Here is a 12,038-nt window from a genome sequence, read left to right as displayed (position 1 = left end):
CCTCTATTACTAAATTTTCCTGAGTCCGAAACATGGTTTGAACTTGTCAATTTCAATTTCCTTTTCCTTAAAGCGCCTGTAAATTAATGTCTCTTATTTCTTTTCAATTAGAAGGAAAAGTGTGGGAATAAAGCAGCCATTCAAGTAAGAGATATTTCTTAGGTAACCATCAATGACCTTCACCTCTTCACATTATCATTCTGGAATATTAGAATATTCTTCATTTGCAATTGAAATGCTTATTGTGAAAAAAATGTATTTGAGCTGAAAGAACTTCTCTACCTTGCAAAGTGCTCCTGTTTTCTCTTCCATTAAAAGATGTAGTCTTCACTTATGCACCCCTATGTTCATAACAGCACTGTTTACAATAGCTAAGTGCTGGAAACAGCCTAAGTGCCCATCTGTAGATGAGTGGATCAAAACACTGTGGTACATTTACACAATGGAATACTATGTAGCAGAAAGAAATAAGGAACTCCTGCCATTTGCAACAACACGGATGGAACTAGAGAGAATTATGCTTAGTGAAATAAGCCAGGCAAAGAAAGCAAAATACCATATGATATCACCTAATACAGGAAACTAAAGAACAACATAAACAAACGAACTAAATAGGACAAGGAGCAGAATAGCAGTCAATGGGGGGGGGGAGAAGGGGGATAAGTAAGGGAAGGGTTTAGTCAAGGAATGTGTATAAATGACTCATGGACATGGACAACGGGGAGGGATATGATTGTGGGAGAAGGGGTGAGCTGGGTGGGGGAGATCAATGGGGGGGAAATGGGACAACTGTAATTGAAAAACCAAAAAATAAAAGAGAAAAAAAAAAGGGAAAGAAAAAAAAAGATTTAGTCTTCTATAAATCTACTTTAAAGAACTAATCACTGAGAATTTCTTATTCCACTTCCCATATTACATGAGAATATCAGGAGCAGGGAACCAGAGCAGAGAAAGGTGATGTTGTTGAATGCTTCATATCTGACAAATTTCTAAGCTCCTCCTTGGATAGAAAGTGAAAAAAATACTATCAAATTCTGGCCTTTTGGATGCCTCTTTTTAGACTCCATTTAAGTCATACCTATTTAAACATCTTATTTTAATTTTGGGGATTCCTCAATGTACTGCCATAACTGCTGAACACCCATGCTATTTCGCTACTGGACTTATGGACAGCAGAGTATTAAAGAGAGAATTACTTGACTCATCATCCATTAAAAATGCCCAAAATTTAATAGCCCTAACACTGATTCCCATTCTTAATCACAGACAATAATTTAAAGTGCTTTTCACCAACTGCTAGCAAAGACATAATAATGCGTGACTGGTAACATAAGGTGATTTTCTCCCTTATCTAATAATATTCATCTGTAACTACATTATCCAATGGAAATCAGTAGGAAACAGCAGATGCTGCAAGATTCAGTTTGAAAATATTGTCATTCTATGCAAAGTTATAATTAAATAGTTGTAAAATTATAACTAAAGATAAACTTGTAATTTGATGAAGGGATCAAAATTATCTTTTGCAAGCTCCAAATGTTTACAGTACAATCAAGACATTTATAAACGGCACCTATTTTTAAATTCCAACATTGAATAATAGTGTAGGAATAAAAAAGGCCCAACTACCATAATAATTACAAAATATTAATTTTATTAATAGTTTATACACAAATAAATAAGTTGAAAGGATTATGATACATTTGAGACTAAATGCAAATCCTACAAACTTTTAATGTCATCAAAAGAAACTAATCAGATTAATTTTCACAGGTCAGTTCCTCAATTTCATCTTCACTATCAGAATCTTCATAAAATGAAATTGTGGCTTGAATTGGAAAATTTTTCAGAAGAGCTTCTGCTTCTTGATATAAATAATCATAACACTTTGATTTTGGCCAAAATAGTCTGAAAAAAGCAGACAAAATAATATGCTTTACCTTTTTCATATTTAGAATCCTTAAAATCATGAAATGTGCAAATTTTAAGAGCTCTATGTATTAACAATTGATTTATGCATTTAGACATGGCCTTAAGGTAGTTTTAAAATGGTACTATTACAGCTTTCATAAAGTCTACTTGCCAAAGTATCAATAACTGGTTATTTTAAATCTTTATTATTTTAAATCTTTATCTAAGCTGTAAGTCTAAGATAAATATTTAGCTTACTTCAGGTATTATACAATAGATATACGTATTTATTCTTAAAAAAAAAAAAAACACAGAAGGCTTGTCTTCCAATTTCCAAATTCCATAGGGGAAAAAAATAAGTCCTACCACTACATTAAAAATTCTGATAATAGCCAACTTCATTAAAACAACAAAATATTATGCCCTTAAACAAAGACAAAAATCACCTAGTATCTTGCTTAAAATCCACACATTATACTCTTAGTTACAGATGTAGCCAATAAGTTTAGGAAAGTACAAAAAGCAATATTTTTTAAAGTTTGTCTATGCACATTTTGTACCTGAGGTACAAAAAGGCTACTACTGAGCTCAACCTTGATCCCATCTCCCTCCCCTTCCCCACCAATTTAATTTGGGGACACCATATCAAGATATTGACAATTGCACTGGCTTCATAAAAATAATTCATATACAAACATGTTTACCCCAGAATTTAAAAATTCTGAAAAATATTAAACTTGCCTCTGGTCTTCTATTATTTTTCATCCAAGGAAAAGAAGAGGGATAAGGCTGAATCCCCAACTACAGTGTATTCATTTCAGTGTAAATAGTCCCATGTACAAAGAGATGGTACATTATGTTCAGTATATTCCATTTAAAAAGGCAACATAATTTAGAATTTTTTAGCAAAGTGGTAAAAATAGTTTATAATTTTGGTGTCGAATTATGAACCATCAATAATTTAGTCATTCCATAAATATTTTAGTGCTTCTTGTGTAAGACATAATTTATAATTCAAAGATGGATAAATCATGGTCCCTACCCTCAAGAAGTTGACAGGTGAATAAAAAGAATCCGAAACACACAATACTGCTCAAGACAGAAATTAAGAAAAGTAACTTAAGAGAAGTCAACACAACACAATTACACTAATTCAGAAAAAGAAAGAACTGCTGATATATATAATAATTTACTTTTTAATGTGTTGCTGGAACTGCCAGACCCAAAGAATGTTGTTTAATTGTTATATTCTCCCCAGAATTTCTCACTGACCATTTTTCTTCCAGGGACTCCATATGTTCCAGAATTCCCCCTCTTCCGAGTGATTCTTCTCTGTCTCCTTTGTGGACCTTCATTCTCTGAATACAGGTTAGAGGTTGACCTTCCCCCATGGTTTTAACACAGGTGATCATTTCTCCTCTCTGACTCCCCAGGATGATCTGACCCATTGCCATGGTTTCCCCAGCTGTTCATGTATCAAAAGCTCCCAAGTCTGCCTTTCCACTTAACTTGATGATGAGCTTCTGATTTATATATGCAGGTCTCTGATGACCATTGCTATTTGGATGCCCCACAGGCACATTAAAGATCATAAATGAAAAATTGGACTCATTATCTTGCTCCCCAAATCTGTTTTAGCCCTAATTTCCAATCTATTAGTATAGCACTCAACCTGCCTCAGTCATAAACTTCAAAAACATTCTTTTTACCTCTTCTTCACCTATCATATCCATTACATTATAAGCCTAATCTATTTTGTCACCTATATATTCCCCAAATTCACCCAGTCCCAACCCCACTTCCAATACCTTAGAATGGCTCTGTATCATTCTTGCCTAACCAATTGCAATAACTTCCAATGTCACCTTTGGTATTCTCACTACAACTATATACCATTTCCTTAGTGATTTTTCTGGAATACAAATCTCATCACGCCACTCTCTGGTTAAAATCCTTTGAGTAATCCCCAATACTACCTACAGAATCAGGACAAATCTTTGTGCCAAAGTGTACAAGATCAGGGCTTTGGCTTCAGTGCTGGAATGACCACTGCTTCACACACCCAAATTCCAACAACATGATGCTCCCAGAAGATCCATGCCGTTCCATGACCCTATTATTTCCTTCCCTATGATATTTCTTCTGCCCCTGGCTCCCCCACCCACCATCTATTTGGGTAACTTCAAGACCAAAGCCTATAATACATAATTTCCTGACCCTCCCGCTCCCTCTGACAGTTAAGCACTTCATTCTCTGGTCTAAAACTGACCAAATTGAACTCTATTACAACACTTCCCACTGGACTGGGTTAATTTTTTTCCCGTGTCCTTCACTAGTGCTAGCACATGGTAGGAAAGTAATCAAAATGCCATTTAGAAACACATACATTTTACAAACATCGGCTCTTCACCTAACAGCTCTCTCAAGCAGATAAACTTCAAAGTTAACCTTCTATCTAAATAAAAGCTATAAGGAATCCTAAAGAAAGGCTGACTTCCTGTGGCTAGCACAGAAAACTAGCTCCTCATTGGTATGCCAAACAACTTGTGATAATTTTTATAATCCTTAGTAACCTTTAGAATTTTCATCACATTTCCATGTTCTCTTACATGGCAAGCTCAATTTGTTCTAAAATTGCAACTGTGAACACCATTCTTCCTTCTAGTTTTCAAGGGAATAAGAATATACACACTTTGCCAGAGTTGAAATAAACTTCATTCGGACTTCTTGGCATTAAAAAAACAAAAACAAAAAAAAACTTTTGCAGGCATAAGATGTCAACGTTCAACTTTTACTTTATCATCAACTTTCCCTCTTTTTACTATATTCCATAAGCTTTTACTGAGTATGCACAAATAATTTTTCTAGGTGAGGGAGTGAACGCCTACATTTTTCAATTCGATGAATAAAGGACCTCTGGGGCTGGGAAGATAAAGTAACCTTAAATATATAATATTTTCCAATAGAAAAATTGCAGGACCTGCTGCAGAGCTGGTAAGTCCCCGGCTCTTCCCAGGGACTGAAGAAGCATGAGACCTTCAGTTTGGCCTGTTTACTCACCTGACTGGGTGCCTATATCTGGAAAGCTTCCCAGAGGCTTCGGTCATTCCGGGGCCACTGAGGATCTGGGGACGTAAGGAGATGAATTACAGTTATCACTCACCTTTTTCTAGAAACTGGAAACGCGCGACACCCAGCGTTCCTCGAGCCCGCGGGGAATGTGACCCCAGAGCTCTCCTTGGCCTTGCTTTGGGTCCGATCCTTGTGTCGCAATTGCTCTAGAGAGCACATTCGCCTCTTCAGCACCTGTAGGACCACCGGCGGGCCCGGCGCGCGTCTCCCTCAGGACGGTGTTCCCAACTCTGGTGAACCACCTGCGCCCCTCAGAGGCGCGGCCATCCACGCGCGGCTCACTCACCCTCTCCTCTCCCTGGTGCGGGCCCTCCTCCAGCTCGCCTCGGGCGTCAACCCAAGGTCTCCAAAAGCCTGTGAATCTGCGGGGTGGGGAGCAAAGTTGCGCAGACAAGATGTGAGCCCAGACCCGGCAGAACAGATCGCAGCCGAGTGTGGGCCCGATGGAGTATGAGGGTGTGGGCAGTGGAGATCGGAGAGGAGGAGCTGGGGAAGCGGGGACGGGAGGGATAGGATAGGGGAGGTGCAGGGCGGTGCTGAGACGCTATACCCGGAGACCGCGCTCCCGCGCCGCGTCTGGCAGTGGTGGCCAGCGGGCAGCTGGAGGGGGCAGCGCGCGCACTCGCCGGCTCCGCTCTCCGAGCGCTCTGCGGTCTCCATGGCGCGGCGGGACTCAGCACACTGCAGCTGCCAGCTCGCCGCAAACCTACGCGTTTCACAAACCAGGCCCGACCTCTGAGCTTATATAGCCTCAGCAGTCTGCTGCATATTGAGAGGTTCGCTTCTTCTCCGCCCCTCTCTGCCTTGCTAGCCACACAAACAAAAAGACTGCGCGTGAAGGCGCAACGGACTGAACCCGGGTGTGAACGCGTGGAGCTCCCAAATGGCCGTGGAAGGGGTTTGTCAAGCAAGTGTTAATCGGTCTTCACACATGGCTGCGGGGAAAAAACAACATTCGCCCGAGCAGCCAATTTCCAAGTGAAGAATTTAAGGGGATAAAATTAAGCGATTCTACACTTTTTGTGTATTTCTGCAAAAAAAGACCAAGTGGCTGGTAATTGCTTGACTCCCTGATGTCTCACGGCTTTTTTGGCCTTAGGCGAATGAAATTGGTTCTGCACTCCGTATTCTAAAAGATGGCATGCTGAATAAATTAAAAGGAATGGCGTTAACTCCTTTCTGCCACAATATACGATGGGTGAATGAATGTACTCCTTATGAAAGGAACATGAGTTATTTTTTTAAACGTATTAACAGTCTAGGTTCATATAATTGCCTATTATTATTTGAAGATAATAAAAAATTTCAGAAAAGATGAATTGTAAACACTTGAATGTTCCAGCCAAGAGGGCCAGAGACTGAAGTCATGTGATTTATTATCTTTTCATAATGTAATGTGGTGATTTTTCCCAACATGTTATTACTTCCCTGAAAATGTCTTGAGTTTCATCTGGACAATTCTGTCACTAGTTGGCATTTTGTCACTCAATGATAATTAGAAAATTATTTTGTGGGGGTGGAGTATGTGCAGAATGATAATGAAATCTGGGAAAGTAAATGATATATGACAAGTTAATCAACTTTTCTGTGCCCAGTTTCTCCTGTTTAAATTACCTCTCACTATGTGTTAAAATAAAGTCTTCCATTTAAATATTGCATGTGTCCACTTCTCGTATAGTTATATAAATTCTGCTCTTTATATATTTAAGGTTTTATAAATTTCAAGGTGTATTATATATTTTTATTGAGTTCTGAACATTTTGAATTATTAAAACTTCCTGCTGAAATAAACCTGTTATTAAACAAGAAAATTACACCTCACTTATTACAGAGGTCCATTAAACATGGTAAAAAAAAAAAAAGTTATGCTTCAAAAGAAAGATGATATATAAATGCCATATTTTTTCAAAATGTTTTAAATAATAGTGCTGACTTATTAAAAGTTGTAGATTAAAAAATTTTTTTTTAACTTGAATGTAAGCTACAGTGTTTCTGCAATTCATTTGGTTACTGCACAGGAAAATAATCCATTGAATTAATACCTAAGGGCCTGTAAGGATCTACCCATCAGGAAGGAGAGATATGGTTTGCTTCATATAATGAAATCAGTAACTGTAGGTACTTAATATGTGTCTTAATGCCCTAGAACAGCGATTTTCAACCTTTTTTATCTCATGACATATATCAACTAATTACTAAAATTCTGTAGCACACCAAAAAATATATTTTTTGTCAACCTGACAAAAAAATAGGTATAATTTTGATCCATTCACATCAGATGGCTGTTGTTGTGTTGGCTATTGTCATTTTTTAAATTTGACAATCTGAGGAAAAGGGGTCAGTGCCCCTGACTAAATTGTCAGGTAGTGCATGTTTTAAAACTTTTGTGGCACACCGATGTGCCTTTTGTAGCACACCAGTATGCCATGGTACACATTGAAAATTGCTGTCCTAGAATTATTGTTAGGCAAAATAAAAGAACACTTATAGAATGATTGCTACAGTGCCTAACTTACAGTAAGCCCTCAACAAATTTTAAAATAGGGGGAGCAAGGCCTGGGGGGAGGAGGAGGGAAAATGGGGTGGAATGGAGGCATCTGCAATAGTGTGTGTGTGTGTGTGTGTGTGTATTAAAGACATCTGTTATATATATATATATGCCTTTAACAGATGTTGACTATCTGATCAAATGGCCTAACACTTCAGTTCTGTAATCATCTTTTGAGGTACCTGTATTATACTAAGTACTGTGCTTTCTAGCTATAATGGTAATAAGATAGATAAGATAGTTCTCCTATCCATAAAAGGATTATGGTCATTACTATCTATAGCTATCAGAGTGGCCACATAAGCAAAGGCTTTTAAAAAAGTTCCATATTCAGTAACAAAAGCACATTTTACTCAGAGAAGTGGCATGAGGGAGGAAATAGATATGTCTGTTTGGGACAACTATGAAAGCCTTCTTAGAGTAAATGAGAACTAAATTGGAATTTCTAGAAGAATCAGTCAAGAAATAGTATAGCGCGCATGTGTGTGTGTGTGTGTGTGTGTGTGTGTGAGTGTGTAGGCATGGGAGGAGAAGGAACAGTGCTTCTAGGATTAGGTATTGCTAGATCAGAGATGTGGCTGAAGAGATAGAAAGGACTTGGGCTATGAAGAGCCTAGTATACCACAGCAAAGCATTTCAGCTTTATTCTGTAAGTGCAGAAGAGTGGAATGATCAAAGTTTGCATTTGAAAATTACTCTGGAAGCCATATGGAAGATGGATTTATGGAAGGCTGGTAATAGAGACAAGATCATTTATAAAATCATTGCAATAGGCAACAGATAATGAGGAGATGTATATTAAGGATATACATGAAAAATATATTTGAGGGATACTTAGTGAATAAAATCTACAGAACTAGCCAAATCATAAAATGTGGATTTCTAGCCTGGTTAAGTAGGTAGAGATGGCAATTGCTCAAAAACAAAGAAAACTGGAATATAGGAGGAAAGGCAGGTAAGGCAGGCTTTAATGCTGTTTTATCTGTTAATAGAGTACAAGGGGAAAAAATGATGAATTTGGTTTTGGATCTTGAATTAGTCAGGTCAACCTGGGCTCTATGGCAATAATAAATAACTCCAAAACCTCATAGGCTTAACTTAATAGACATTTATTTTTCATTCATGCTGTATGTCCATTTTTAGTTAGTGGGAGATCTGTTTCTTATCACTTTCACATAAGGATACACGCTGATGGAGCCTCTTTCCTCTGCAGTGTTGCCATTTGTCATACAGGAGGGAGTAAAATTATGTGTGTGCCAGTTTTTAAAGGCTTCTACCTAGAAGTGACATACATCATCTCATTTCCAAGGAGCAAGTATACAATTCCACTACATGTTCAGAAAGAGGAGAAACAGAAGTAAATGGCGTTGTAAGAGTACCATAATCTGCTCTTCTGGCTACCAAGAATTCAGGTAACTTTCCTTCTTGTGTGTAAAATGCAGTCACCACAAAGAAAGGAACCCAGAAATGATCTAATAGATTTTAGAAGGCTTAGTAATACATAAGTGGAGAAGATACCCAGCAGACACCCAGAGATATAAAATCTGGAGTTCAGTAGAGAATTTAGGGCTAAATATTTACACGTGAGCATCATAATAAAAGAGGTGGTAACGAAAACCATAGGAATGGATTGGTTTTCCCAGAGAAGTTTTGTAGCTTGAAAACAGGACAATGACAGAGCTCAGGAGAGCAATATTTGATTGTAAACAGAGAATGTAGGCAAGCAATAAAGAAATAAGACCTCACAGTAAAGGAATGGTGAAGATGGTAGAAGGTGCATTTGTGGAGCAGGGGTGGTAGAAGTATGGGATGAAGGAATTCCGACAAGTAAGGAAAGGTCCAAGACATTAAGTCCCACCAATGGGTCAAACAAGATAAGGAGGCATGTTAATTGAATTTGGCAATTAAGTGGTGTAAGTGACCTTAGAACAACATCTTAAGTGTGTGGGGGACAGTAAACTTTATACAGTAAATTGAGCTGTAGTGGTGAAGAATAAAAGCAATGAGAAAGGCTACCCTTTTGAAAGGAAAAGAGAAGGGGAATGATGGGCCAGTAGAGGGGTTTTCATTTTAGGGTACAAGAGAGGATAGGATAATGAGAGGAGACAGGAGAAGAGAGGTTTCCAGAAAGAAGGGACTGGATGATGGCTGTCGTCCCCTAGGAGGCAGGAAGAAATGAAATTAGTAGTCCTGAGGAAGATTCTCATGCAGTTGGAGAGGATGCATCAGTGATATATAAATGATGTATATATAAAATATATAAGTGATGTAATCCACATCTGGGAAAACTGGAAAGACAAATTTAATCAAAGTTACTAGACCTGGTGTGGAGAAGGAGGGGTATAACATGATAATAAGACATAAGTCTGAAGAAAACATCAATTGTCTTAAAATTGTGGGGGGGGGGGGAAGAATGCAACAATAGAGAGAAAAGGGGGAGAATCAATTAATATATGGCCAGATTGACCAAATCTAGGTAAACTGAGAAATATAAATATCAATTATTAGAGCTAGAAAATTCCAAATTTTCTATTTATAAATTCTGTTTATGCCACCTATTTATACAGTAATTTCCAGTGTGGACAGGCCAATATAACTTAGTCATGTTACATTTTAGATTTATTTTCAAACTCTACATGCATCCCACTAGTGCATTTAAAATATGTGCTTTAAAAAAATTAAGATATAATTGACATATAACATATTACTTGCAGGTCTACAACATAATGATTTCATATTCATCTGTCTTGCATATATTGCAAGATGATCATCATAGTAAGTCTGGTTAACATCCATTGCCATGCATAGTTACAAATTCCTGTTTCTTATGATAACTTTTGTAACTTACTCTTAGTGACTTTCAAATATGCATTACAGTATTATTAACCATAGGTACCAGGTTGTGCTGCTTTACATTCCCAGGACTTATTTTATAACCGGAAGTTTGTACTTTTTGACCACCTTTACCCATTTCCCTCTCCCTTACCCCCTGCCTCTCTCTGGCAACCACTACTCCATTCTCTGTATCTATGAGCGTGGTGTTTTGTTTTTGAGATTCCACATGTAAGTGAAATCATACATATTTGTCTTTCTCTGCATTATTGCATTTACCATAGTGCCCTCATGGCTCATTTATATTGTCACAAATGGCAAGATTTCTTTCTTTTTTATGGCTGAATAATATTCCATTATATATGTGTGTGGCATCTTTATCAATGGATAAAATAGATAAAGAGTCCATGGATGGACACTTAGGTTCTTTCCATGTCTTGGCTATTATAAATAGTGACGCAGTGAACATGGGAGTGCAGCTGTCTTTTCAATATCCTGTTTTCTTTTCCTTTGGACAAATACCCAGAAGTGGAGTAGCTAAATCATATGGTAGTTCCATTTTTTGAGGAACCTCAATACGGTTCACTATAGAGGCTGCACCAATGAGCGTTTCCAACAACAGTACCAAGTGTCCCCTTTTCTCCACCTCCTCACTAACAGTTGCTATTTCTTGTCTTTTGGATAATAACCATTCTATTACCTTGAGGTGATATTTCATTGTGGTTCAGATTTGCATTTCTCTTGTTGAGTGACATTTTAGGTACCTGTTGGCCATTGTGTACCTTCTTTGGAAAACTCTCCGTTCAGATCCTCTGCCCACTTTTTAACTGGATTTTTTTCTTACTATTTAGTTTTTTTTTTTTAATATTTTGCATATTAACCTCTTATCAGAGGTATGATTTGCAAATATATTCTCCCATTTGGTTGGTTGCCTTTTAATTTTGTTGATGGTTTCCTTGGCTGTGAAGACACTTTTAGTTTCATATATTCCAACTTGTTTATCTTTGTTTTTCCTGCCTTTTGTTTTGCCCTTGGTATCAAATTTTTTTAAAAATCATCATCAAAACCACTGTCAAGGAGCTTACCACCTATGTTTTTGTCTAGGATTTTTTATGGTTTCAGGTCTTATGTTAAAGTGTTGAATCCATTTGGAGTCAATTTTTGTATATGGTGTGAAATAGTGGTCCAGTTTCATCCTTTTGCATGCAGCTGTCCAGGTGCCCCAACACCACTTATTCAATGGGCTGTACCTTCCTCACTGTATATTCTTGGCTCTGTTATCAAAAGTTAATTTATGACATATATATGGATTTTTTCTGGGCTCTCTGTTCTGGTCTATTGATCTATTGTCTGTTTTAATGCCAATACCATATTGTTTTAGTTACTTTATATTTGTAATATGGATTGAAATCAGGGATCAGGGTGTTTCCAGCTCTGTTCTTCATTCTCAAAAGTATTCAGTGTCTTTTGTGATTCTATACAAAAATTAAGATTGTTTTTCTATTTATGTGAAAATTGCCATTGAAATATTGATAGGATTGCATCAAATCTGTAGTTTGCTTTGGGTAGTATGAACATTTTAGCAATATCAATTCTTTCAATCTATGAGCACAGA

The 12,038-nt window shown here is 37.4% G+C and overlaps 1 protein-coding gene across 1 annotated transcript; it reads right to left on the bottom strand.

Annotated features, from left to right (window-relative positions):
• Positions 1-1,724: 1,724 nt before the first annotated feature.
• RIPPLY2 (ripply transcriptional repressor 2) lies at positions 1,725-5,916 on the bottom strand. The gene is made up of 4 exons (XM_090280532.1): positions 5,594-5,916; positions 5,330-5,405; positions 4,972-5,036; positions 1,725-1,908 (listed from the first exon to the last, which is right to left on the bottom strand). The coding sequence occupies exons 1-4, from the start codon at positions 5,701-5,703 to the stop codon at positions 1,761-1,763; spliced, it is 399 nt and encodes a 132-aa protein (XP_090136658.1). The 5' UTR covers positions 5,704-5,916; the 3' UTR covers positions 1,725-1,760.
• Positions 5,917-12,038: the final 6,122 nt, after the last annotated feature.

This window comes from Furipterus horrens, unplaced genomic scaffold (genome assembly GCF_987537825.1).
Source record: "Furipterus horrens unplaced genomic scaffold, mFurHor1.1.pri manual_scaffold_6, whole genome shotgun sequence".
Lineage (NCBI taxonomy): Eukaryota > Metazoa > Chordata > Mammalia > Chiroptera > Furipteridae > Furipterus > Furipterus horrens.
The sequence above is the reverse complement of the archived record's forward strand: the minus strand, read 5'-3'. Positions and strand labels throughout refer to the sequence as shown.

What these genes read in the sequence shown, in the direction of transcription:
- RIPPLY2 (XM_090280532.1), bottom strand. Translation starts at nt 5,703, where the DNA reads ATGGAGACCGCAGAGCGCTCGGAGAGCGGAGCCGGCGAGTGCGCGCGC. An exon ending in CGCACCAGGGAGAGGAGAGG is followed by an intron (nt 5,037 to 5,329) that starts GTGAGTGAGCCG and finishes TTACGTCCCCAG; the next exon opens with ATCCTCAGTGGCCCCGGAAT. An exon ending in AGATATAGGCACCCAGTCAG is followed by an intron (nt 1,909 to 4,971) that starts GTGAGTAAACAG and finishes TGCTTTTTTCAG; the next exon opens with ACTATTTTGGCCAAAATCAA.